At 60.5% G+C, this 27312-nt stretch overlaps 1 protein-coding gene and 1 long non-coding RNA gene across 2 annotated transcripts; one reads left to right on the top strand and one right to left on the bottom strand.

Moving 5' to 3' along the window:
* Positions 1 to 250: 250 nt before the first annotated feature.
* Positions 251 to 11720, bottom strand: MEX3D (mex-3 RNA binding family member D). Its single transcript, XM_068156336.1, has 2 exons — positions 11213 to 11720; positions 251 to 1776 (listed from the first exon to the last, which is right to left on the bottom strand). Exons 1-2 carry the CDS (start codon positions 11718 to 11720, stop codon positions 500 to 502), a joined length of 1785 nt encoding a protein of 594 aa, XP_068012437.1. The 3' UTR covers positions 251 to 499.
* A 198-nt stretch (positions 11721 to 11918) lies between these two features.
* Positions 11919 to 19044, top strand: LOC137450136 (uncharacterized). Its single transcript, XR_010989545.1, has 3 exons — positions 11919 to 12001; positions 13425 to 13527; positions 18854 to 19044. It is a non-coding gene; the product is annotated as an uncharacterized lncRNA (long non-coding RNA).
* The last annotated feature ends 8268 nt before the right edge of the window (positions 19045 to 27312 follow it).

Here is a 27312-nt window from a genome sequence, read left to right as displayed (position 1 = left end):
ACTGTTAGTGGGGGGGGGAAGGGAAGGGGGGGGAGGGGGAGCGGAGAACAGCTGCGGCTCCCTCCCTTCCCCCCCCCCCCCCAGCCGCCCCCCAGCCGGGTGAAGTTAAAGCTATTCTGTAAACACCGGAGTCGCCTCCTCTCCTCCCTTCCGCACCGCCCCCTTCTCCTCATCCTCATTGTCTTCATCAACCCCTTTGCTCCCCCACAACCCCCTCCCCCGAGCCCCCGAACACCCCCCCCCCCCCAAGTTATTCCGTTGCGGCCACCCTCCCCGCCCTGCTGTCCGTCCCTCCGTCCGGCCGTCCCTCTCCAGCGGCAGCCTCTCCTTTTTTCACCCCCGCGCCCCTCCCCCGCGTCCCAAGCCCCCCCTGCGCCCCTCGGATCCGTTATTAAATAAAAGGTCGAGTTTGAAACAGTTTCCAGTCCTTTAAAAAGCCGTCTGGGGGTGGAGGGCAGGCCCGGGGTGCCCCGCGGCGAGCCGGCCGGCGGCGGCCCGGCTAGGAGAAGATGTGGATGGCTTGGGTGGCAGGCGTGTGGCACGCCGGGCACTCGGGCTCGGCCTTGCCGCAGATGCGCATGGCGCACTCCATGCAGAAGAGGTTGTGGCCGCAGGGCACCAGGGCGGCGATCACCTCGCTCTCGAAGCACACCATGCACTCCCGCGAGCTCTTGCGGTGCCCCTCCGAGCTGCTCGAGTCGGTGGGCGAGCCCGAGGCGGCCGAGATGCTGCCGGGCAGGGAGGAGGAGGAGGAGTAGCCAGTACTGTTGGAGAAGGAGGACAGCGAGCCTTGGGCGGGCAGCCAGGACAAGGTGCTGACGGGGTCGCTCTGGATGCGGCGCGCCAAGGGGTGGTCCAGGGCCACGCCGCCGCCCTCGGGCAGGGTGGGCGAGTGGCGCGGGGTGGCGGCGCTGCTGTTGCGTCTCTGCGAGCTGCCGACGGAGGAGCAGCTGCTGAAGGCCTGCAGGGGGTTGCCCGAGCGCTCGAAGGGCGACCAGATGGTGGTCGTGGGCGTGGTGAGGTCGAGGGCCAGGAAGTCGAAGCCGAAGTCGCACTCCTCGGCTCCCAGCGGGGCCGGGGGCTCGCCGAAGGTGAAGCCGCCGCCGCCGCCGGTGCCGTAGGGGCTGGTGGGGCTGGCGTCGGCCACCCGCGCCCCGTAGTAGGGCTCGGCGGAGGCGCTGCCCAGGGAGCCCAGGCTGTCGTGGCGCAGGGCGGCCGGGGGCCGGCGCGCGGCGGGGTGGGGAGCCTTGGCCCACAGGCCGGCAGGGCTGCCCTGCAGGTCGAGGCAGACGTCGGTGCCGTTGGAGTGGAAGTCGTTGTCGGCGTTGACATCAACGAAGGAGCCTGTCCTCATGGTGATGTGTGCCTCGATCTCCTCCCGCGCCCGGTCCACGTTCTCGGGCATGCCGGTCACCTCGAACACCGGCTCCTTGTCCCGGCTCGGCGTCACGATGTAGGTGTGCGTCTGCTGCTGGATCCGCTTGATGGTGGCCCCCTTGGGCCCCACCACCAGCCCCACCACGCGGTAGGGCACCCGCACCTGGATGGTGGTCTGGCCGGGCAGGTTGGGCGGCCCCTGCATGGCTCCCGCCAGCCCGCTGGCCTTGTTGCGCGTGGCGCGGATCATGGAGAAGTGCTCTGCGGCGGACAGGATCTCCCTCTTCGCCATCTCCACGTCCTCCTTCCTCCCGGTGACGATGAACACGGGCTCCTCGCCCCTGACCGGCGTCTTGATGTAGGTGTTGGTCTTGGCACGCAGGGCTTTGATCTTGCAGCCTGTGGAGCGAGGACAAGGGAGAAACAGAGTGACCCAGAGCCCAGAGCCTGCGGGGACCCCCTGCCCGGCCAGCTCGGGGAGAGGCACAACCAGTAGCTCCCTCTGGCTCTGCCCCGGTGGCAGATGCCCTCGGCGCAGGGAACCTCCCACCTCAAAGGCAGCCGAGGGCCCACAGCTCGGTGCTGGAAGGCTGCAGCAGTTCATCTGAGACACGCCGGGCACTGGCCAGACTCTCTGCGTGTCCTCCACACTGTGGTGGGGATCAAGGAGCCACAGATGCAGCCTGCAGCTCCTGAAGGCTGGGACAATGTGGGGCAGAGAGGGGCCAGGGCAGCAGCCAGAGGGGCACTTCCTCGGCCACTACTCCAGAGGTGTTTAAGGAGGTGCAAGGAACAGGAAGCCGCTGAAGGAAGGGAAGGAAAAGGCTCATTTGGATCCTGCGCTTTGTCTACACCTCTGCCAGCAGCTAAACCCCGGGAACAGCCCTGCCCACACCCCAGCAGCCACGGCCCTGGAGGGACAGAGCAGCTATGGGGACACCTCCAGCTGCCGCCTCCCTGCCCCCAGGGAGGAAACCCCAGAGCAGGGCTGGTCACAGGGCAGCGGCTCTCCCCGTTCTGGAAAGACCTGCTTCCCCTGAACGTGATTCAGCAGGCAGAGCCTGGGCTCTGCTGCCAGCTCTGCCTTCACCTGGCACAACCCTGGGCAAGTCCCTGCCCTTTCCTTTCCCCTGTGGGCGAGCAGGGTTCCAGCTGCACGTCCCCACAGTGCCCAGCCAGCAAAAGGCTCCATCACCGCTGCTTGGGCTGTGGATGCAGCACCGCCCCCTGCAACCCCCACGCTGCCAACTGCTCACTCAGCCTGCCCCCCAGTGCAGCCCCTTCATCACACCCAGGAACCCGGGCACCACACCAGGAGCTCAGCCTAGCACACGAGGGTGAGCCACCCCCTGAGCTGTGCAGGGCACCCACAACAAAGCCAGGAGCCTGCAGGGATGGAGGTTGCCCAAGCAGAGCCCCAGGGCTGTCCCTGTGCCCTGCAAACGCTGCTGCAGATCCTCCTCGATAAGCAGCTGCCTGCCACGGGCAGAGCGCAGCTCCTCCGCACGCCGCTCGCTAAGGGCACTCCTCCTCCTCTTCCCAGACACTCCCTGAGGAAGGCAGGGCTGCTCTTCCAGGCAAGGCTGCAGAAGCGAGAGCCCTGGGAAGCTGGAGGGACTCAGCCAGGGGCTGGGGTTGCACAGGACCCTCAGACAGGTCTGTCCCAAGAAGTGAATCAGGTGGAGAGCAGAGCTCCAACACGGGCCCCCAGCATAGTGCACTGGAGCATTCAGGACCAGGCTGGATGAGGCCTTGAGCAGCTTGGGCTAGTGTGAGGTGTCCCTGCCCATGGCATAGGGGTTGGAACTGGATAGTCTTGAAGGTCTTTTCCAGCTCAAGCCCTTTTGTAGTTCACCAGGGCACTGAGCATCACAAACAAGGAGAAGTAAAACCCTGTCTGAGTGAGCAGCAGCAGATGTCCTGGGGTCACCACCTGGCTTCTGGGCTGCCCAAACCCCTCCAGCAGCCACTTCCAGACCAGGGTGGTGACAGTGGTGGCTCCAGACACTGCCTCCAGGAAGCTTCAAAAGCAGCTTGGTACCAGCCAGCACAACCCCTGCCCGGGGTGCTGGCAGCTGTGTGTGTGCCCTCTGTGCCTGCTGCCTGCAGAGCTCCCAGGATGGCAAGAGGCAGGTTGGAGGAGAACAGAGGAGAGGAGCAGGCAGAGAAGCAGCCAGAGAGAGCTGGGGAGGCAGGACACCTGCTGAGGTCTCCCTCCAAAGGGGAAAACCCTTCTGGATTCCATACAAGCCAAGCTGAGAGCATCTGAAGGTCACCTCCAAGCACTTGTTGCAATCACACAAACCCTCCTGCCCTGCACTGCCCCAGGGCTCCACTCCTGACTGGGGGAGGTAGGACCAGCCCAGAACCAACTCTTCTAGTGCAAGCAGCCAGGCTCAGCCAGGCAGAGTCAGGGCTTGGGATGGCACCAAGCTGCCCCTTCCCAGGAGCTGTGGAAGCTGCCAAGCGGCTGTGGGGACATGCAGAGGAGGAATGTGGGTGGAGAAGGGTTTGCCCAGGCTTCTCCTGATTTAGGGCAACAACTGGAAGGTGTATTTATGGCTGGGGGCATATGGTGGGGAAAAGCAGCAGCCCAGTCACTGGGGCAGGGCAGAAGCAGCAAACCTCAAAGGTGAAGTTCTTCTAAGCAGGTGCCAGCTTCTTGAGAGGCTGTCCAGAGTGAGGAGCCTGCAGCTCCCACATTTCCCTCCCCACCTGATTCTGGTGCTTGCTATCAGCTCTCCCCTGCTGCACTGCCTGGCAGACTGGGATGGGCACAGTGGCAGTGGACAAGGGCAGCTGGGCTGGGATCACAGGATGTCAGGGGTTGGAAGGGACCCAAAGAGATCATCAAGTCCAACCCCCCCTGCCAGAGCAGGACCATACAATCTAGCTCAGGTCACACAGGAACACATCCAGACATGCCTTGAAAGTCTCCAGAGAAGGAGACTCCACAACCTCTCTGGGGAGCCTGTTCCAGTGCTCTGTGACCCTTAAAGTAAAGAAGTTCTCCCTTGTGTTGAGGTGGAACCTGCTGTGCTGCAGCTTACATCCATTGCTCCTTGTCCTATGCCAGGGAGCAAGTGAGCAGAGCCTGTCCCCTCCCTCCTGACCCCCAGCCCTCAGATATTGATAAGCATTTATTAAATCCCCTCTAAGTCTTCTCTTCTCCAGACTAAAAAGCCTCAGGTCCCTCAGCCTCTCCTCCCCAGGCAGTGCTCCAGTCCCTTAATCATCCTTGTGGCCCTCTGCTGGACCCTCTCCAGCAGATCCCTGTCCCTCTTAACCTGGGGAGCCCAAACCTGAATGCGGTACTCAAGATGAGGTCTCACCAGGGCAGAGTAGAGGGGGAGGAGAAGCTCCCTGGCCACACTGTTCTTCATACACCCCAGGAGCCCATTGGCCTTCTTGGCCACCAGGGCACATTGCCATCCCATGGGAGCCACTGTGGGGCTCTGTTGGGGTCTTCCACGGACACCAACCTCACACCCAAGGTCTGAAATCCACCCTGCACAGCAGGAAGTGGCAATTTCAACCACCCAAAGGTTTCAGCATCAGACAGGAGCCGCTCAGGAGCCATGTACCATGGGGGGCACGGCACAGCAAGGCTCTTCCTTGTCCTGCTCCACCGCTCTGGCCGCACCAGTGGGACCGAAGTGATGCTACAGCAGCACAAAATGGAGGAAGAGTTGATCTGGCTGCTCCTAGCAAGCCCTTCCTGGGGGCAAAGCGAGAAATCTGGGTTAAAAATTCAAGGGGTGCCTGGCTTGACCAGCTCCACCCTCCTGAAACAAGCAGGGCAGGAAAAACACACGGGGCTCGACCCGAGGCTGCCGGCTGCTGCTGCGGCCACCGCGCCGTGCCAGCACCACGAGTGCCACAGCCAAACACACCAGGGATCAGAGCTGGGTTTTCCAACCCCTGTGTAAAAGTGGATGGCAGCAGGTCAGGGGGCGCTGGCAAAGCCGTGCAGGGAAGCAGCACAGCAAGGGTGGCACCAGCCCGAGGAGCTGCTTGCCCGAGGCCATGCGCTGGCATCTGCTGGAGCGGAGCCTTCGCATCGCTGAGTGCTGGGAGCAGAACTGCGACAGCACCGCAGCCACAGCCACAACCAAGCTGTTCTGCTGCTGCCCCCCAGCCCCCCGCTGCACCTAAGCCACCCCCCAGGCAGCAGGTCCTAAGAGCACTGACCAGGAAAGATGGGCAGCAAGTGTTTAAACACACAAGGCTTCAGCTCTGCAACGCCAGATTCAACCTGCCGGCAGTGCAACCCCTGTGCTCCACCACATTTGCACCCCAGAGAGGTGGCTGAGCCAAGGCTGCTCCTGTCCATGCCTGGGGAGATGCTGGCACCCTATGGCCAAGCCTCCTGAGAGCCAAACTCACCCAAACCTCACAAGGGTTTAGCCAGGAGCCTGCAACAGGGGGGAAGGATCTACAGCAGGAGGTATTTCAGCTGAGTCTCCACAAGACACCCAAGCGTGCTGCGGAGATGCCATCCCAGCTGGCTGCATCCCTCTCAACCTGGAGCAGCACAACCCCACCAGAACAGGTGAGGACACTGAGGGTGGTGAGATCCTGTCCCAGGGTGCCCAGAGAGATGCCCCATCCCTGGCACCATTGCAGGTCAGGTTGTTCAGGGCTGTGAGCCACCTGCTCTAGCTGCAGATGTCTCTGCTGGCTGCAGGGGGTTGGACTGGGTGAGTTCTAAAGGTCCCTTCCCACCCAAAGCAGTCTGTGACTCTATCCTAAGACCAGAAGCCACCCAGCATTGCCAGCAAGCCCCACCACAGGTGTGCCCTCACCCTGGCACTGCCAGACCAAGAACCCTACCTCAACCAAGTGTCAATTGTTGGCATCCCTATCTTCTACCTCTCCCCGGGCCAGCAGGCAGCACTAAAGCCAAGAGAGGAGGCAAACAAGGTGCAGAACTTTGCTACAAGTCTGTTAATGAGGAGGCTTTAAAGACACTTCCCAGATTCAAAAGGAAACATCCCCAAGGTGAGGCCAAGGGAGCAGGCCTAGGGGTGCTGCAGCCCCAGCAGTTCCCTTCCCAACACCCAGGCTCAGTCTCCACTTTCCAGCTCTTCAGCACAGCTCAGAGCCTCATGGGCCCAAACTCCTCATGACAGCCCCTGGCCATGCTCAGCTGCAAACTCCTCACTGCAGGGGTCTCCAGCACATGGTACCCCAGCGAGCCACAGCCCCTAACCCAGCTCTGCCTGCAGGCATGGCACTGGCAGAGGGGCTCGAGCTGGCAGCTGCCACCTCTAGACACTTCTCTTCCTCCTGGATGACAGCTCTGAACCTCACCATGTGCCGCTCCTGGCACACTCCACTCCACAAAGCTGCCCCACGGAGCTGCAGTGCCCTGGCTGGACCCATCCCAGCTGCCCTGGGGCTGAGAAATCACAACTTTCAGACAAGAAGCAGAACCCCAGGAGGTTCTCCCCACGACGGAGGCGGCACTCCAGGAAAGTTCAAGCTGCTCTCTTGGCACCACCAAAGAGAACTTTGCCATCTGCCAGGAGCCCCACCACAGACCAGGGCTGCAAGAGTTGATGCAGCCCAGCACAGCATAGGCTGGGAAGAGCCTCTCCACCCTCTGTGCTCCTGCTGCTGCCCAGGCAAGAGATAAGAGAGCAGACACAGCTCATCTGCTCGCTGCTCCCCAGCACGGCCTGGCCAGCACCTGCTCTGACACAAGGAGGCCTCTTCCATGTAAGGACAGAGCCAGCCCTTGGCCACACCACCAAGCAGCTTTGCACTTGCAGAAGTGGAGGATTCATCACAGCCCCAGCAATCCACTGAAGTTTGCTGGCCCAGAACCTGAGCTCTGAAAAACTCAAGGAAGAGCAAACGAAGCTCTTGTGGAGGAGGCTTTGCTGGCAGCAGCCAGGAGGGGCTGTGCTCATCACAGCCCAGCAGCTGGCTGACACCTTGCACCCCCAGCCCTCTGGAGCAAGCTACCCACTGCAAAAAGATGTTGCACTTCCTCTTCCTCAGCTCTGCAGCATCTCCTGGCCTCCAACCCAGCCTCACAGAGCTCCTGGTCCCTTGTTCCAGGCAAACAGCATAGGATGCACCAGGACTGGGGCCAGATGTGGAGGAGAACACATCACAGCTCCATCACATCTCATCTCCCCTCTCGCTTAGTGCTTCTTCCCACCTCTCTGCAAGCAGTAATGAATTCATCCTTGCAGCCACATCACACCTTTGTGTCTTCTTCAGGCACTGGAAGCAGCCAGGCAGGGGGGGCTGGGCTGCGTGCCCCGGCCCCGAGGGGAGGACGCCAGTGCCAGCACCAAGATGCGCAGCAGAGGCTTCAGCGCCTGATCAATCCCTGCGACTGCTTCAGGAGATCCTCTGCTACCACCCGGAGAGGTGGGAGGAGGCAGCCAGGCCAGCCTCCAGGGACGTGGCATGATGAGCAGAGGACAGCAGAGAGCAGCAGCACAGGGCTCAGGAACGGGAGAGGACTCATGGCAGCCCCAGCAGTCCGCAGCAAGTTTACAGATGCTCAGGCTGGCCCAGAACCTGAGCTCTGTGGTCCTCCTGCACATCCTCCAGGCACTGAAACACCTGGCAGGAAGGAGCTGCTATATTTCATCCTTCCCTGCATCTCCCCTTCCAGCATCCCAGCATCTCCTGTCAGGAGTTTTCACAAACCCTCTGAGAAGCTGCACACAGCCCTACAGGTACCAGTCAGGGACGTGAAGCCAGGGAAAGGAGCTGTGGCTGGCTCTGTCCCATAATGTAGGAAGGCAGAGCATAGCTCCAGGCTCTCACCTGCACCAGGTGCCCATCACCCTCTTGGCCTCCAGAAGCTGCTGGAAGTGCACCTCCCAAGCTGGGACACCAGGGAGAAACGCTGGCACCCTGCTGGCACAGGAGCCAGGGCAACACTAACACCCAGCACACCCTGCGCTCCCCAGTGAGTGCCGTTAGCTCCAGAGCTCTGCTGGTTAGCAGGATGAGCCCACAGGCTGCAACTGATGCCCACAGCACCTGGAGATGGTCCCTCCCACGGCAGGAGTCATGAATGGGCTTGCAGGTGAAGGCACAGCCACACAACCCTGCCTGGCCACGCTGCTGCGTGGGCAGCGAGCAGAAAAGCTGCGGATCCCAGGGGTCAGGGCAGTCGCTCAGCCAGGAGAACACAGGTTTGCTACAGCACAAAGATTTACCTGCTGAGCTGCTGCTGCTCCTCCAGGAGAGGGTTAAATTAGTGGCTCTGGAGGAGAGAAATTGAAGAAAAAGGAGAAGTAGAAGAAATTGTATCCGACAGCCACTGTCCCACCTCAGCCCATGCAGGACAGTGTGCATTGGTCCGATGCTGCTGGGAGCCGCCCCGGCCACATCCCTGCTCACCCTGATGGCAGCAAGGGGTTGCTGGGCTCTGGGGAGAGCAGGACCAGTCCCAGTGTGCCCCAAGAGCTACTGCTCAGCACAGGATGAGCCCTTCCCAGACACCCCATATCCACATCTCCATCCCTTCCTGCGTTCCGAGGGTGGTGGCGCAAGCACCCAATGCCCAGGCCATGGCTGGGCAGTGCAGGAAAGACAAGAGCGAGGGGGCCAGGGTGTGAGGGAGTCCAACCAAGCCCCACAGGGTAACCAGCAGCACTTCTCACCACCAGAATGATGCCAGGCCCGGTGAGCACCCCAAAACTCAGCTCCATGCTGCTGCACAGCCCGAGTCCTGCAGCCACAATGCAAACAAAGACCAAGGCAGACTCACATGGTGGGGACCAGAAAGACCCAGGAGCCAGCACAGGTTGGGGAGGAGGAGGTGAGTGAGAAGGGCTCTGCTCATTATTGAGCCTCATGTGAGACCTGACAAAGTAGACAGCTGTGGAGGACTTCAGTATCTCTCCTGCTCCGGTGGCCTTGCACATCCTGACCGAAAGCTGCTGCCAGCAGCGCCAGGGAACTGCCAGAGCACAAAGACCTCTGCTGACAGCTCTGTCCCCTCCAGTGCTGCCCAACCACACCAGCCAGAACGGGGCTGCCAAACGCTGAGCCACCTTCACACCAAACCCTGGCGCAACAGGGCCACGGCAGGGCACACAAACAGGCTGGGAGCTGCAGAGCAGCCAGACCAGGAGAGGGGCAGGAATCATCCAGAGGAAAAACAACTGGGGAGAGCTGCTCCTGCCCAAGGCTGTGGCAGCACCAGGTAGCTCCAAACCCAGATCCCTTCTGAGCCCGCCAGTGGGACAGTGCCACCCCCAGCACCCCTGGTCTAACAATTCCCTTCCCAGCTCTTTCCCAGCAGCCCCACAAGCCTGTGGAGCTTGGTGAGCACCCAAACTCCATGTGAGGTATCCGGGCAGGTACCTGGGTGCGCAGCAAACTTGTCAGGGTGCTGGAGAAGCAGCGTTGGCTGAAACACCCAAGCCCAGCTCCTGCAAGGGGTGGTGCCAACCACCAGCTCACCAGCCTGAGAGCAGCCCTTCCTCTAACCTCCCCAGACACGTTTCCCAGTGGGGGCCAGACCCCATCATGGGTTTGCTTTCGAGCTGCTGGACGCCGGAGCTCTGCAGAGCACACCAGTAAGGCCACCACATCCAGGTCCTCAGCCAGCCCAGGCAGCAAGCAGCAGGATCCTCCTGGGCAGGGCGCGGCACCAAGCTCCTCTCCTCCGGCAACGTATTGGGCATCGCCCGAACACGGCGGGCACCGCCACGCCGCTCGCCGGCACCGGCGGGGCTCGGCAGCCAGGTGGGACCTGATGGGACCCCAGGGCCAGGGCGGTGGGACCGGTGAGGGGTGTGCGGAAAGTTGGGAGGCCAGGAAGTGGGGCCGGCTGGGAGGCAGCGCAGGCCAATGGGAAGCGCAGAGCATGATGTCACCGCGCTCATCACAGCATGGCTCTGCCTAACAAAGAGAACAATGAGGCTGCCCAGCTCTCCGCTTCCCCCCGGCGAAAAAATGCCCCCCGGCCCTGCACCCCGCAGCCCCTCGGCCAGGGACGGGTAGGAGTCCCGGGAGCGAGGGCCAGGCTGGGGTGGCAGAGCCCTTCGTGGCCAAACCGGCCGGGGAGCTCCGGCTCCCTGCAAGCCCCAGCTGCCCATCGCCGCCGGGATCCCTGCAGGGCACAGCTCCCGACCCTTGGATTGTGGCTTTTTGCCTTAAATCAGCTCCCCGGGATCCTTCCCTGGTGCTTTCCAAAGGTGAAACTTTGGCGAGGGGCTCCCTTCGAGTCCTGCAGACAAAGCCCACGCCGGGCACACCCACCCGGGCCGGGGCTAAGGCGTGCCCGGGTGTCCTTTTGTGACAGCTGAGGGAACGGAGAGCTCCGCACCCCTCCGGTGCCCGCGGAGCTGCGGGAGCCGCCGGTTCTTTGTCACTTCGGGACGGAGCCCGGAACGTGGAGCAGCGTTCGAGGGACCGGGGCGGCGGAGCCGGCTACAACTATAACACACCCCGAGCTTGGCGTCCAGCAGCTCCCGTAGCACCGGGGAACTCGCGGCACGCACGGTGCCGGTCGCTGCCCGTTACACCGTGCAACTGGCGACTGCAGCAGCGCCGGGGAACGGCCCCGGGAGCAGCCGCTGCTGCCCGGAGCCCGGCCCGAGGCGCGCCCGCGGGAGGAGTTTCAGGGCCGCGGGAGCCGCCGCCGTTAAGTTTCCGCCTCCGCGCTGCCAGGCGCGGAGACAAAGCCCTAAAACTGACCCAAATGCAGCGCGGCCGTCCCGGGCCGTCCCAAGGGAGGCGGCGCCGCAGTACCCCCCCGGGGAGCGGACAAAAGGTGATCGGGGCGGAGGGGGGTCCCGGTGTGCCGCATCCCCACGCGTGTCCCCGTCCCCCCATCGCGCGGGGCGGGGGTTACCTTGCCGGCCCACGATCTCGGCGACGTGCTCGGAGCTGGGCACGGGCACGCACTCGGTCATGTTCACGCTCTTCTTCCTGCTCCCCAGCGCGCCCAGCGGCTCGGCCAGCAGCGCCCCGGCCGCCGCCAGGTGCGGGGCGAAGTTCCCGAAGGCGGCCGGGGGGGAACCGGCACCGGCGGCCGGGGGAGAACCGCCGCCGCGCTCCCGCGCCTGCAGGCCGCCCGGCCCCGCGCCTCCCGCCGCCGCCTCCGGCTCCTCCGGCCCCGCGCCGCCCGCCTCCGCCGCCCGCAGCCCGCGCTCGCCCGCCTCCTCCAGCCCCAGCAGCGAGAGCTGGTCCAGGGCGAACCTCAGGGCGGCGGCTTCGTCCTGCGCCGGCGGCGGCCCCTCCCGCTCGGGCTCCAGCGGCGGCTCCTGCCCGGCGGGCGGCGGCGGGCTGAGCAGCGCCAGGCAGCGCGGCGGGCCGCGGGAGGGCTGCCCGCCCTCGGGCTGGTAGATGGAGCCGGGCATGGTGGTGGCGGCGGCGGCTGGCCGGGAGGGAGCGGAGCGGGCCGGGGCGGTGGCGGTGCCCGCCGCACGCCGCCTCTCTGCGCGCCCCCCGCCGCCCCGCCCCGCCCCGCCCCGACAATGGGCCGCGCCCCGCCACGCGCATGCGCCCGCCGCGCCCCCGGCAGCTGGCCCCGCCCCGCCCGCCCTGGGGGTACCGAGGGGCACCGGCAAGCAGCGGGGCTCGGGCGCCCGGCACGGCAGAGCCCGGGGCAGGCAGGCAGCTCCGGGATGGGGGAGCACAGGCAAGGGGCTGTGGGGGTGGACCGGAGAGGGCTCGGGGGAGGGGAGGTAGGAGGGGCGGGCGCGGACGATGCTCCGGGATGCTCTCGGGGGTGACCCAGGCGGTGCGCCGGGGAGGTGGGCAGGGTGCTCGGGCGGGGGACACGGAGACTGCACTGGGGTGGGGGTGGCGGGCAGGGTGCTCCTGGGTAACACAGTGCCGTGGCAGGCGGTGGGGCTCCAAGGGGGCACGGACGGGGCACAGAGAGTGGGCATGGGGATCCGGGGGGTGGGGGCTGGGGTAGGAGGTAGGGGAACACGGACCCCGGTTGCACGACAGAGCCACAGCAGCAGCCCCTTCCCTGCGCGGGTCCCACCCGAGTGTGTCCCTCGCATCCCCCCCGACCCCCTCTGCCTGCACCCAAGACCGGAGTGGCACGGGGGGGGAGGCAGCTGTCTGGGCACTGCCAGCCCTCAGTGGTTCACGGTACAGCTTGTCCCAGCCCAAGGACCTTCCATCAGAGGGCCAGCTGGATGAGCTGAGTGCTGTCTGCACACCCCTTGCCCAGAGCCACGTTTCCCTAGGAAGCATCTGCTGGGCACAGTGCAACTCCTGATGGCATCCTGGGGACTCTTCCTGGCCACCCACTGTGCCATCCACAGCTTACACTGAGCACTTACTCGTGGGCTTTGGGCTCCAGCACGGCTGCACTTTGGCCACAGAAGTGCATTTCCTTCTTTCTGACTTCCAGAATTGAAGGAAACAAAAATCTTTGTCCTTTCTCCCAGCCTTTCCCTTCCTTCTCTGGTTCTTGCCAGGCTGCTTTGCTGCTCATCACACTCAGCCATCACCTGCTTCAGACAGAGCCCCCACAACTTCCAGGGGACCTCAACCATCTCCCCAAGCCTCCCTCAGCAGGAAGCCACCAGAGCAGGTCTCTGCTGTGATGGATTCTGTCCCCCAGAGGCTCACCACAGAACACCTCCAAATCCCTTTCTTCCACCCAGGCTGTTGTACAGAGACCTTCCACAGGCACAGCTTTAAGGACCCATCCTGGCACAGGACACAAACTCCCTCTGACACTCACCAGCCCCCCCCCAACCCCCAAGGTGCTCCAGTTCCACAGCTCCTGTTCTCCAGCCTCATTTTCTCCATTTTCACAGGATTGTCTCTCCCAGTCTCTGGCTTTGGGACTAATTCAGCCCTTGGGATTGGTCTCATTTGCAAGAGCCAGCAGTGTCTGGTCTTGCACCCCCCTGGCAAGCCACCTACTCTCTGCTCAGAACCTGGCAAACATTAACTCCTGCTGGTCAGTGGCTCAAACATCAGCCACCTGGGCTGTCCTTGTGCTTCTTAGCTCTGCCCTTCAGCTGGTGAGTCCCCTGGGCAGGAGGACTTTCACCCTCTGCTACTCGGTCACCTTAAACTTCTATCCCTCTTTCCAGAGAGGTAAGACCCACCAGGAGCTACCAAGTGGCTTCCTTCCAGCTCTTCCAGGCCAGCTAAACCAAACACCTCCCAGATGCTAAAGAGGTTTCCTGGAAGCAGGTAGGAAGCTTCCTCTCCTCCTGTTTTACCTTCAGTGACCTCCCACCAGCTCTTTCTGGATGGCTGCTGCAGGAGTCTGCAGCAACTTCTGTTCCCCCCCAAGCGTTCATGGCTCAATTTCCTGGAGATCCATCCGTATCCATCCAGACTCCTTGGTGCCTGCATCAGCATGAGCACAGCTCTGGAATCCTCCCACTTCACTCCTGTCTTCCCCCTGCCATGAGCTGTTGGGAGAGCTGGCAGGCTCCAGGCGTGCTCTGCACCTACTGTGGAGTGAAGCTTCTCCTGCAGGGCAAAGCCAGCAGGGCTGAGCCACAGGAGCTGCCTGGGAGACGTCCTCCCCTCTCACTTCCCAGAATATTTAAGCCAGCAGGTTGAAACCCCCCTCCCACACACACTAAACCAGCAAGAAGAGTGGCTTGCCATGACTCGAGGCAGAGCAGTACCACCCAGGCCCTCCTCAGCTTCTTTGACGTCCAGAAAGTGCAGAAGGCCACATCTGGAATCTTGTGTCCGGTTCTGAGCCCCTCAGGTCAAGGAGGGCCTCAGGGAACTGCTTGAGAGAATCCAGCACAGAGCCACAAAGATGATTAAGGAGTAGAAGATCTTCCTTATGAGGAGAGCCTGAGGGAGCTGAGGGCTCTGTAGCTTGCAGAGGAGGAGCCTGAGAGGTGACCTCATTGCTGGTGATAGAGATGTGCAGGGTGAGTGCCCAGAGGCTGGAGCCAGGCTCTGCTGGGTGCTGCCCAATGCCAGCACAAGAGGCAGTGGTGGAAGCTGAGGCAGAGGAAGTGCCATGGAAGCAGAAGGAAAAGTTTTTTTCCCTGTGAAGGTGACAGAGCCCTGGAGCAGGCTGCCCAGGGGGGCTGTGGAGTCTCCCTCTCTGGAGATGTTCCAAACCCTCCTGGATGTGTTCCTGTGTGCCCTGCTCTGGGTGACCCTGCTCTGGCAGGGGGTTGGACTGGATGATCTCTGGAGGTCCCTTCCAGCCCCTAACATTCTGTGGTTCTGAGTTACTGCTTCCAATCCAAGCTTGGTGAACACCCAGGAGCTGGTGAGGCCAACTTCTGACCTGTGGCTTTCCAACCATGCTGGAAGTGAAACTAAGCTTTGGTGTTGGAATGTGCAGGCTCTGGTGGCCTTGAGAGAAACAGGGTCTGAGATACAGAAGCATAGAATGGGGGAGGGGGTTGGAAGGGACCACCAGAGACTGAGATGAGGCTGGAGAGGGACTTCTTGTGAGGGTGTGTGGAGACAGGGCAAGGGGGAATGGTTTGAAGGTGAGGGAGAGCAGGGTTAGAGTGGAGCTGAGGAAGAAGTCCTTCAGTGGTGATACTCTGGCACAGGTTGGCCAGGGAGGCTGTGGTTGCCTCCTCCCTGGAGATGTTCAAGTCCAGGCTGGATGAGACCTTGAGCAGCTGAGTCTAGTTGAGAGGTTTCCCTGCTCAGGGGATGGAGGTTGGAGGAGATGATATCTGAGGTCCTATCCAACCTGAGCCATTCTATGAGTCTCTAGCAGGGGTTCTGGACTGGATGCTCTCCAGAGGTCCCTTCCAGCCCCTAACACCCTGTGGGTCTGTGCAGGCTCCTCAGTGCCCAGCACTGTGTCTGTGTGAGCTCCTCTGAGCGACCTGCACCGACACAGGAGACCACATCCGTCCCTCAGCCTGCCTGAACAGCTCCTCGTGCCCTCCTGCAACTCCAGTACTGCCTAACAGCCTCTTTGCCACCACCTCAGCAGGCCCCAGGCCCCACCAGCAGTGCTGTACGTGGTGGGGAGGGGGTTGGGGGTTCAAACCCAGCTGGGGAGCTGCGGCGCCGGCCCCAGACGCTGCTGGTTTGGCTCCTGCAGTGCTCTGGGGAGTTTGCTACGTCAGGTCCAACACTACCTCGAGAAAGTGGCACTTGTTATTTTGAGAGCTTTTGGCAGTCCTGGCCTGTGGATGTGGTGGCTGTGAGCTGTTCCATTTCCAGCAGGAGTAGCTCAGTGCTCTCCTCTCGGAGTCTTTGTCTCGCTCCTGACACCGAAGTTGCCTTTAGGGCTCTTGGTTGTTTGGGTTTGGTTTGGTTTGGTTTTTAACCTGGGTAAGGAGCAGATCTTGAAGAGCTTTGGTTCTTCTGTTAGCAGAGAAATGGACTGCACACATTAGGGAAGTTCTTTAGCCCAACCTCATGTCCCCAGCATAGGATCATGGAATGGGCTGGGTTGGAAGGGACCTCCAAAGGTCATCCAGTCCAAGCCCCCTGCACTCAGCAGGGACATCCTGGAATTGAAGAACCCCCCCCAAGAACTTCCATGCAGACTCTGCAACACCACAGCTGCTTCTGCCACACTCCTCTGCCAGGAACCTGGAGATGCTTCCCTGCTGAGGCTGGGGAAACCTGGGCTGAAGGCAGCACCACTGTCAAACCAGTCTCCACCATGAAGAGATGAGCTCCAGGGGCACTGGGAAAGCAGCACAGCATAAGCTGAAGACCTTCCCAGGCTCTGTCACTTACCTCATGGAATCAGAGAATGGTTTGGGCTGGAAGGGACCTCCAGAGCTCAGCCAGTCCAACCCCCTGCACTCAGCAGGGACATCCTCCACCAGATCAGCTTGCCCAGAGCCCTGTCCAGCCTCACCTGGAGCATCTCCAGGGATGGGGCCTCAGACACCTCCCTGGGCAACCTGGTGCAGTGTTCCAGCAGCCTCCTGGTACAGAATTTGTTCTTCACATCCAATCTCAATCTGCTCTGCTCCGGTTTGAAGCCATTGCCCCTGGTGCTGTCCCTGCAGGCCTTTGGGAACAGTCCCTCTGCAGCCTTCTTGTAGCCCCCTTCAGGTACTGGCAGGCAGCTCCCCCTGGAGCCTTCTCCTCTCCAGGCTGAACACCCTCAGCTCCCTCAGCCTGTCCTAGCAGAGCTGCTCCAACCCCTGATCATTTTTGTGGCTCTCCTCTGGACTTGCTCCATAACACAGCCCTGCAGAGGATTCACCTGCCCTGGCCACAAGAGAAGGGCAGAAGAGAATCCAAGCCTACCCCCTGGGTGGTGTCCCTGTTTCCTACCAGGGCACACTGACACTGCTCTGCTCTCTCTTTGTGCTCTCCTTCACTCTCTGACCATTCACAGCACCCAGATGTCCCTCCAGGTGACAACTGCCACCCCCTGTATGTGTTCAAGGAATTGAGGAACACTCTACTGAGGCAAAGCAGGGAGGTGACAGCCCCTCAAGCTGTTCTCTGGGTGGGGGGCACAGAGAGAGGTAACTGCAGCAGATAATTGGTGCCACCAGAGCTAGCCAAGCCCTCACTGCTCTCTACAGCTCCCTGGGAGGAGGTTGCCTTGGACTGAGCACTGGTGAGGCCACAGCTTGAGTGCTGGGCTCAGTTCTGGGTGCCACAGGATAAGAAAGAGACTGAGGGGCTGGAGGGTGTCCAGAGAAGGGCTGGGGAGGGGTTGGGAGGGCATTGTATGAGGAGCAGCTGGAGGAGCTGGGGGTGTTTAGTGTGGAGAAGAGGAGGCTGAGGGAGACCTCATTGCTCTCTGCAGCTCCCTGAGAGGAGGCTGCGGGGAGGTGGGGGTTGGGCTCTGCTCCCTAGGAACAACTGACAGGAGGAGAGGAAATGGCCTGAAGTGTGCCAGGGGAGGCTTAGGTTGGAGAGGAGGAAAATTTCTTTGCTGCCAGAGTGCTGAGGGCTTGGCACAGGCTGCCCAGGGAGGTGGTGGAGTCCCCATGCCTGGAGGTGTTCCAGAAGTCTGTGGCCATGGCACCTGGGGCCCTGGTTTGGTGGCCATGGTGGGGTTGGGTTGGAGGTTGGAGTTGATGATCTCAAAGGTCTCTTCCAACTGAAGCAATTGCATGAGTCTGTGATGCTGAGCCTGACCCTCCCCAGGCACAGCTCTGCCAGAGGCTCTCTTCCTGCAGGCCAGCTGCACCAAGGCTGAAGTTTCAACACCCCAAGTGGAACATGCCTTCCTTCTCCTCTAGAGATGTCCCTTTGTAGCCCAACCCAAAGAGGGGATTACAGACACCCCAAACCCCAACCAGCCTCACAGTTCCCCAAATCCCAACCACACCACATTAGCCAAATGCTATCAAAGTGATCCAAGATTTAAGGGGGGGGGAGGGAGGGAAAATACTTCCTCAGAACTCCTGCAGTCGCTGCTCTCCTCTCCAGGAGCCCAGACTCCACTTTCTGTGCTGTTCCTCAGGCTCTTGCAGACACCAGGCAGAAGCCCAGGCTCTGAGCACAGTGCAGAAGAGGTGGTGATGTAGCCTAGAGAAGGATTCTAAAAAAGCCCTTCCTTGTGTGTGGGAAGGCTTAAGGGAATATTTCAGCACATCAGGAGCTGAATCACTGCATGTAGGTGGAGCCAGACAGATTGACAAGATCTGGGACTTGAAAAATGACCTAAGCCTGAGATCAATCATCTCCCAAAGTCGCTGACTGAGGGAGCGACATATGGAGGCAGCTCAAGGTGACAGAGCTCAATGTCAGCCTGACATGCAGAAACTGCTCTGGAGGCTCAAGCTACAACTGACCAAGCACAAATCCAGGCTGGCTGAGCAGTGGCTGAGAGCAGCCAGGAGGAGAAGGCCTTGGGGGTGTCAGCTGGTGACAAAGTCCCCAGGAGCCAGCACTGGTCCCTGGCAGCCCAGCAGGCAGCTGAGTGCTGAGCTGCAGCCAGAGCAGGGAGAGCAGCAGCACAGGGAGGGGATTCTGCCCCTCTGCTCTGCTCTGCTCAGCCCCCACCTGCAGCACTGCCTCCAGCTCTGGGGCCCCCAGCACAAGAAGGACCTGGAGCTGCTGGAGAGGGTCCAGAGGAGGCCACAGAGAGGATCAGAGGGCTGCAGAAGCTCCCCTGTGGAGACAGGCTGGGAGAGCTGGAGCTGTTCAGCCTGGAGAAGAGAAGGCTCCAGGGAGACCTCAGAGCAGCCTTCCAGGAGCTGAAGGGCTCCAGGAGAGCTGGGGAGGGACTTTGGCCAAGGGCTGGGAGTGCCAGGATGAGGAACAATGGCTTTGAGCTGGGAGAGGGGAGACTGACACTGGAGATGAGGACTTGACAGTGAGGGTGGTGAGACACTGGCACAGGTTGCCCAGGGAGGCTGTGGATGCCCCCTCCCTGGAGGTGGATGAGGCCCTGAGCAAGCTGTGCTGGTGGGAGGTGTCCCTGCCCATGGCAGGGGGTTGGAGCTGGATGATCTCTGAGGTCCCTTCCAACCCAACCCATTCTGTGGCTCTGTGACCTGTTCACAGACCTCCAAACATGGACAGCTGTGATCCTCTCAGCACCAAGGGGCCAAGCAGCCTTTGTTCCTTTGCCTCTTCCTGCCACCACCAGGTTCTCTTCAGGGATTTCCCTGCTGCAGCAGCACCCAGAAAAGGCTCTTTGGGTGAAGCCATTAGCACAGAGCTGCTTCATGCATCTGCTTAATGAAGAAGCTGCCTTCAGGTAACGACTTCTGAGAAGCTGTGGAGCAGCCACTCGATGGGAAAGCAGGAATTAATTGCAGATCAGACAAAAGCATGAAAAATAAAGGATGGTTCACCAAGCTTTCAAGTTTTACAGCCCTTCAGCTCTCTAAACCTCATACAATGTCCTCAGCAGGCTAATGCAGGGCAGCAGACTGGACCCAAATCACAACCACCACCAAGTAACAACTTCTGGGTAGCCATCTCCTTCCCACAGCTCTGTCCTGGGGGTGTCTCTGTCAGAGAGGTCTCATTTGTACCTGCAGCTCAAAGCAGATTCCTCCAGCTAAGGACTTCCTGAACTTTCAGCTACAGACAAACCAGTTCAGAGGTCGTTCATTGCCCACTTCTGGCTGGTCTGAACTATTTCACAGCTCCACAGAGTGGGTTGGGTTGGAAGGGACCTCAGAGATCAGCCAGTGCCAACCCCCTGCCATGGGCAGGGACACCTCCCACCAGCCCAGGCTGCTCAAGGCCTCATCCAGCCTGGCTTTGGACACCTCCAGGCAGGGGACAGCCACAGCCTCCCTGGGCAGCCTGTGCCAGGCTCTCCCCAGCCTCACTCTCAACAATTTCCTCCTCATCTCCACTCTCCATCTCCCCTCCTCAAGCTTCAATCCGTTCCCCCTTGCCCTACCACTACAATTTCCATTCACCACTCTGCAAGGCAAGAAAAGTTCACAGAGTATCAAGAGGAATGAAGGAAGTAATAATGAAATCCCCTCCTCACTACATGCTGTTTAGCACTAGCACTTCACTTCCTATCAGAGCCCACCAAGGTCAGGCAGGTGGCTAACCAACCACCCTGACAAACTCAGCTCCAAGTTGGTGGCTCCTGAAGTTCAAACTGGTTTTGGTCTCCTTCTCACCAATGCTTCACCTCTGTGAACATCCCTCAGCAAGCCCTGCTCTGGGCTGCTCTCCCAGCCAGCCAGCAGGTCACAGGAGCCCAGAATCCCTGGATCCCAGCATGGAAGGGACCTCTGGAGGCCATCCACTCCAAGCCCACCGCTCAAGATGGGGCACCCACAGCTTGTCTTCGTGGCCATGAGTGCCCCTTGCTGGCCCAAGGTGAACTTGCTGGCCCCAGGTGAACTTGCTGGCCACCAGCACTGCCAGGTCCTTCTCTGCAGAGCTGCCCTCCAGCAGGTCCCCCCTCACCTGGACTGCTGCAGGGGGTGCTTCCTCCCCAGGTGCAGGATTGCCCTCCTTGAAGTTCATGAGGTTCCTCTCCACCCAGCTCTGCAGGCTGGCCAGCTCTCACTGGAGGTTGTTCTCACAGCTGCAATTCCCCATGGCCAGGGCTGGCTGACTGCAGAGTTAACCCTGGAAACCTGACTGCTGCCTCAGGAAGCCCACACTCTGCCACCCCCTCCCCCTTTCAACACCTTCCCTACACACCTCACCCAACCTTCTTTTCCAGGGTGGAAAAGGGGTCTTGAGCCACCTGGTCTAGTGTGGGGTGTCCCTGCCCATGGTGGAGGGGTGGAGCTGGATGCTGTTTGAGGTCCCTTCCAACCCAAGCCATTCAGTGGATGTAGGGATCTATGAATCAAGCCCTGCAGAAGCAGCTCTCTGTAGAGCCAGCCAGAAAGGACATGAGTCACAAGTGCTGAGGGAACAGCTGTCCTGGCAGAAGTTCTGCTTTCTCTACCTCCTTGCAAAGTGGCAAAGAGTAGGAGTGGAAGGAAAACCAACCCCAGGCAACCAGGTAGAATCAGAAGGAAGAGCTGAGTCTGTGGGTGGCTTATCAGCCCCCAAGGAAAAAAAGCTCAGGCAGTGAGCAATGCAGGTGCAGGGGCCAGGACCACACTGCTGCTGAGGACAAGGCTTTGCCTTTAAATGTCAGCACTTCCTGACCTCCTTGCTCCAAGGGAAGCAACCTCATGGAGGAGGCCCTGGGAGTGCTGGTGGACAAGTTGCCCAGGCACCAGCAGTGTGCCCTTGTGCCCAAGAAGGGCTCCTGGGCTGCATTCAGAAGAGTGTGGCCAGCAGGTTGAGGGAGGTTCTCCTCCCCTTCTACTCTGCCCTAGTGAGGTCTTGGCTGGACTACTGGGTCCAGTTCTAGGCTCCCCAGTTCCATAGAGCCAAGGAACTGCTGGAGAGAGTCCAGTGGAGGCTCCAAAGCTCCTGAGGGGCCTGAAACAGCTCTGAGCAGCAAAGGCTGGGAGCCCTGGGGCTGAGAGGCTGGAGAAGAGCAGTCCCAGAGGGAAGCTGAGCAATGCTCAGCGAGAGCTAAAGGACAGAACTCAAGAGGCTGGGGCCAGACTCTTGTCAGTGGTGCCCAGGACAGGACTAGGGGCAAGAGGCACAAACTGGAAGCCAGGATGTTCCATATGAACATGAGAAACTTGTTTGTTGTGAGGGTGCTGGAGGCCTGGAGCAGGCTGCCCACAGAGGTTGTGGAGTCTCCTGGTGTGGAGAGTTTCCAACCCCCCTTGGCCACTGTGTTCCTGGGCAAGTTGCTGTGGGAGCCCTGCTTGAGCAGAGGGTTGCAGTGGATGACCTCCAGAGGTCCCTTCCAAACCCCCCTGCTGGGGTTCAGGGAGTTGAGGTCCCAAGGCCTCTGGCTGTTTGCAGTGGCTGCTCTGAACCTGCACTTGCTGCTGGGGAGCCTGGAAGAAGCTGCCAGGTTGGACCTCCCTGGCATCAGAAAGAGCTCCCAAGGGGAAGTGACTGAAGAAAAGCCTCATGTGCAGAAGTGCTGCAGCTGCCAGAGGTGAACCTCAGTGTCAGCCAGGAGGGGAGAAAGGCAAAAATATTCCTGAAGAGAGAGAGGTTGAGAAGCAGGAGCCCAAACCAAGGCAGTCAGGGAAGGATAAGTAACAGGGCAGGGACTGTAAGGAGAGAAGAATCAACATCCAGGCCCAGGAATGAGCCTGGCAAGAGAGCTGCAGGTGAGCAGCTCCTGTGCCTTCAGCCAGGCTGAGTGCCCCTGGGAGGCTGCAGAGTGATCTGAGCTGGGCACAAGGGGAGGCTGCAGAGTGACCTGAGCTGGGCACAAGGGGAGGCTGCAGAGTGACCTGAGCTGGGCACAAGGGGAGGCAGCAGCCCAGGACTGAAAGTCTTTCAGGAAAACCTCCACAGCCCTGAGCTGTGCAGCCACAAACACTGGTTTGGCACAACAGAACCCATGACTGACAGGGAAATGACAGGGAAGCAGTGGGGAAACAACAGGGAGGGAACAGGGAAGCAGCAGGGAAGGGAATGGGGAAGCAGATGGGAAGCAATGGGGAAGAAGATGGGAGGCAGCGGGAAGGAACAGGGAAGCAGCGGGGAGGGAACAGAGAGGCAGATGGGAAGGAATGGGGAAGCAGATGGGAGGCAGTGGGGAGGGAACAGGGAAGATGGGAAGGAACAGGGAAGATGGGAAGGAACAGGGAAGATGGGAAGGAACAGGGAAGTGGCGGGGAAGCAGATTGGAAGCAGAGGGGAAGCAGTGAGGATGGAGCAGGGAAGGAGTAGGGGAGTGGCAGGGAAGTGGCAGGGAGGCAATGGAGAAGCAGAGGGGAAGCAGCAGGGAGGGAATGGGGAAGGAGAGGAGAAGCAGATGGGAAGTGTCGGGGAAGCAATGGGGGAGCAACACGGAAGTGGTGGAGAAGGAATGGGGAGGGAATGGGGAAGCAAAGGAGAAGCAGCGGGGAAGGAACAAGGAAGCAGCAGGGAGGCAGTGGGGGGGAAGCAGATGGGAAGGAACAGGGAAGCAGATGGGAACAGGGAAGCGGCGGGGAAGCAATGGGGGAGCAATGTGGAAGCAGTAGGGAAGCAGTGGGGAGGTACAGGGAAGCAGCAGGGAGGAATAGGGAAGCAGTGGGGAGGGAACAGGGAAGCAGCAGGGAAGCAACAGGGGAGCAATGTGGAAGCAGTGGGGAGGAACAGGGGAGCAGCAGGGAGGGAACAGGGGAGCAGCAGGGAGGGAACAGGGACCCAGGGGAACAAGATCTCCTGCTGCCACTTCCCTCCCCTCCACACCCACCCCCAGCCAGCCCCAGAGCAGCTTTGGGCTGGAGGGCTGCAGGTCAGAAGGGATTTCTGCTCTGAGCCTGCAGCCACTTTGCCATTCAGCATTCCCTGACGTTAGAGGGAAGCAGCAGCAGGACAATGTCTTAGGGTCATGGATGGCACCGGCTGGGAAGGGAGCCTCCAAGGGCATCTTGTCCAACCCCCTGCAGGCAGCAGGGACAGCTCCAGCCAGAGCAGGCTGCACAGGGACACAGCCAGGCTGAGCCTGAATGGCTCCAGGGATGGAGCCTCAACCACCTCCCTGGGCAGCCTGTGCCAGTGTCTCCCCAGCCTCACAGTGCTTCACTTCCTCCTGATGCCCAACCCAACTCTGCCCTGCTCCACTTTCAAACCATTGCCCCTTGGCCTATCCCCACAGCCCCTTCTGAGCAGTCCCTCCCCAGCCTGCCTGCAGCTCCCTTTCAGGTACTGAAATGCAGCCCTGAGGTTAGAACTATAAAGAAGCAAAACCTCTTGGACCAGCAGCTGCTAAAGCAGCACTGATGTAGGGCTGTCAGTCAGCAGGGTCTGCCTCATACCCAGCCTCTGCTTGAGGTTCCCACAGGAACTGATGATCTGTGACTGGGAAAGTTCATTCCAGGCAGGCTGCTCTCACCTGGGAAGCAGAACAAGAGCATCACTCCCCCATGAATCCCAACTGCTGCTTTGGGTGCAATGTCTCTAGGAAACTCCTCACAGCTGGCACACCACATCCTGCACACACGAGAGGCTTGCCAAGGGCTGGGCCCTGCCCTTGGCTCACAACAACCCCAGCAAGGCTCCAGGCTGGGGGCAGAGTGGCTGCAAACTGCCCAGCAGAGAAGGACCTGGGGGTGCTGGGTGCCAGCAGCTGGAGAGGAGCCAGCAGTGCCCAGGTGGGCAAGAAGGGCAGCAGCAGCCTGGCCTGGAGCAGCAGTGGTGTGGGCAGCAGCAGCAGGGCAGGGATGGTGCCCCTGGATGGGCACTGGGGAGGCCACAGCTTGGATCCTGAGGTCAGTTTTGTGCCCCCACTCCCAGGACACCGAGGGGCTGCAGCAGGTCCAGAGAAGGGCAACAAAGCTGGGGAAGGGTCTGGAGAAGAGGGCTGGGGAGGAGCAGCTGAGGGGGCTGGGGGTGGTTAGTGTGGAGGAGGCTGAGGGAGACCTCCTTGCTCTCTGCAGCTCCCTGAGAGGAGGCTGCAGTGAGGTGGGGGTTGGGCTCTGCTCTCTAGGATCAGGTGATAGAAGGAGAGGGAATGACCTGAAATTGTGCCAGGGGAGGGTTAGGTTGGAGAGGAGGAAACATTTCTTTGCTGCCAGAGTGGTCAGGGATTGGAAGATGCTGCCCAGGGAGGTGGTGGAGTCCCCAGCCCTGGAGGTGTTCCAGGTGTGGCCATGGTGGGGTTGGGTTGCTGGTCGGCCTGGATGATCTCAGAGGCCTTTTCCAACCCAAACAGTTCTCTGATTCCACGATGCCCAGAGCCCAGCCGTCTCAGTCCTGACTCTTCTCCCTCGATGTGCTCAGCTTACAGGCAAGCAGACTCCTCCCTGTCCTTGCTCAACACCCAGCTCAGCAAGTCCAGCCCCTGCTGTGCACCGAGTGAACTCTCCCTGGGCAGAGTCACCTCCAGAAGCTCTGCAGGCTAAGCCCAAACTCAACCCAGAGCCACACAAACTCCTCCTTGTTTGTTTGTTTCTTTGTTTTCCACTGCTTGCACACAACTTCCTCCACCTGGGATGCAGTGAAAGCACTGCTGGGAGCTCACCACCCTGGGGCCAGCTGAGTGGAACAGCTCCAGCACCTTGCACCAGCTCAGAGCAGGAGCTTGCAGTAACCAGGAGCCCTTTGCAGAGTCAAAAGAAAGTTTACTGCTTTGCTTTCTCTTGTTTTTTCCCCCCACTCCAGGGTTTCTTTTTCCCCCTCATCCTATCCACTGACATCATCCAGAGCAGTCCAGCCCCCACCTGCTCCAAGCAGTGTCCTCTGGAATGAGCCAAGCTGCTGCTTCCAGAGAGAACAAGAAAAACCTGACTGAGCATGACACAGCGTTGGAAGGCAGCTGCTGGGGACTCGGGTGGGCTGTAGCCCAAACTCCACTCTCTACAGAGACAGAAAGAGCTCAGCAGTGCTGGGTGGGATCCTCCCCTGCAGGGATCTTTGGCAGGACACTCAGGCTGTGCTCACAGCTTATCTCCACAGAGGATTAAGCTCGCTCAGCACACCCAAACCTCCCTCCACTGAGCCCGGGACTGCTGCTGGAGTGGCAATCGCCCAAGCAGTGCACACAGGGCAGGACAAGGCCCAGGTCACTGCAGCTGCAGCTCCATCTCAAGCAGCTTTACAACAGCTCAGAACCTCAGGAGGTTCAACAAAGCAAAGTGCAAGGTCCTGCACCTGGGTCAGGGCAACTCTTGATATCAGTCCAGGCTAGGGGTGATGAGATCCAGAGCAGCACTGCAGGGAAGGACTTGGGGGTGCTGTGGGTGGGGAGCTGGGCAGGAGCCAGCACTGGGCACTGGCAGCACAGGAGGCCAAGGGCAGCCTGGGCTGCAGCCAAAGCAGTGTGGCCAGAGCTGGAGAGAGAGGATCCTGCCCCTCTGCTCTGCTCTGGGGAGACTTCACCTGCAGGGCTGGGGCCAGCTGTGGAGTCCTCAACACAAGAAAGACCTGGAGCTGAAGGAGCTGGTCCAGAGGAGGCCACAAAGATCATCAGAAGGCTGCAGAACCTCTGCTGTATGGACAGGCTGGGAGAGTTGGGGCTATTCAGGCTGGAGAGAAGGCTCCAGGGAGACCTCAGAGCTGCATTTCAGTATCTGCAGGGGAGCTGCAGGCAGGCTGGGGAGGGGCTGCTCAGAAGGGGCTGTGGGGAGAGGCCGAGGGGCAGTGGTTTGGAAGTGGAGCAGGGCAGGGTTAGGTTGGACATCAGGAGGAAGTTCTGCACAGTGAGGCTGAGGAGACACTGGCACAGGCTGCCCAGGGAGGTGGTGGAGGCTCCATCCCTGGAGGCATTCAGGGTCAGACTTGCTGTGGCTCTGGGCAGCCTGCTCCAGGTGGAGGTAAAATTGATCTGTTAACAAGTTCCCAGCTAACAGCTGCTGTGCTCTCAGGAAGGCTCTGCCCCAGCCCCACTCAATTCCTCAGGTGTGTTCATTACCAATCAAGGCACCCCTGGGGCAGCAGCCAGCTGCTTCCTCCACCTAGGGGCTATGCCCCATGGTGGCCAATGGCATCCTGGGGGGCATCAGGAAGAGTGTGGCCAGCAGGGCAAGAGAGGTTCTCCCTATCTCCTCTGCCCTGGTGAGGCCACAGCTGGAGTAGTGCATCCAGCTCTGGGCTCCCCAGCTCAAGGAGGGCAGGGACTGGCTGGAGAGGGCACAGCAAAGGGCTACCAAGGTGCTGAGGGCAGTGGAACATCTCTGGTGGGGACAGGCTGAGAGCATTGGGGCTTTAGGCTGGAGCAGAGCAGCCTGAGGGGGGTCTGAGCAGTGCTGAGCAACACTTCAAGGGTGGCTGTCAGCAGGGGGGCAGCAGGCTCTGTTCAGTGGTGCCCAGTGCCAGGCCAAGGGGCAGTGGGCACAAACTTGCCCAGCAGAAGCTGCATCTGAACATGAGGAGGAACTTCTGTGGCTGAAGAGTGGTGAAGGCCTGGAGCAGGCTGCCCAGAGAGGTGGTGGAGTCTCCATCTCTGGAGACATTCAAACCCTACATGGAAGTGTTCCTCTGTGACCTTCTCCAGGTGATCTCCAGAGGTCCCTTCCAACCCCACCCTGATGGGATTCTGCTGTGGTGTGAGGTGCCCATGGCAGGGGGGTTGGAACTGGCTGAGCCTTGAGGTCCCTTCCAGCCCTGACAATTCTCTGGCTGTGCCCAGCAGCCATGGCTGTGGTAGGTCAAACCACTGCAGCTCCTGTTGCAGCAACACTCCCCCAGGCTCACCTCACAGAGATGTTTTCCTTACTTACCCATCTGGATGAGCACGTAAAGATGTTTCAAGCTTCTCTGGGTGTGACAGGAGTCCTGCTCCCTCGCTGTCCCTCTCACCATTGTGGATGTGACAAAGGCTCTGGGAGCTACTTTCTTCCCCACGTTTTGGGTTCCCAACAGCTTGTACAACTGGTTAGTGTGGCACAAAATTCCACCTGCCCCTTCTGCTGCTGTGTGCTCTCAGCTGAGACATCCACACAGGAGTTATGCAGTGGATACCCTAAGACCAAACAGTACCTCCTGGAACCTAATCAACACAAGCTAAGAACTCTCAACCTTCCTCCCCTCTCCCTAGCGTCCCTGCCACAGATAAATCCATTCCAGCCACCAATTCCCCCAGCTAAATCCATTCCAGCCACCAGA

Source organism: Melanerpes formicivorus, unplaced genomic scaffold, assembly GCF_026170545.1.
Source record: "Melanerpes formicivorus ecotype bairdi unplaced genomic scaffold, bMelFor1.0.p_v2 SCAF_34, whole genome shotgun sequence".
NCBI classification, from domain to species: Eukaryota; Metazoa; Chordata; class Aves; order Piciformes; family Picidae; genus Melanerpes; species Melanerpes formicivorus.
The sequence above is the reverse complement of the archived record's forward strand: the minus strand, read 5'-3'. Positions and strand labels throughout refer to the sequence as shown.

Excerpts from the sequence above, each read along its gene's own strand:
- MEX3D (XM_068156336.1), bottom strand. The coding sequence starts at position 11,720 with ATGCCCGGCTCCATCTACCAGCCCGAGGGCGGGCAGCCCTCCCGCGGC. Across the intron at positions 1,777-11,212 it reads CGAGATCGTGGGCCGGCAAG|GCTGCAAGATCAAAGCCCTG; the intron begins GTAACCCCCGCC and ends CTCGCTCCACAG.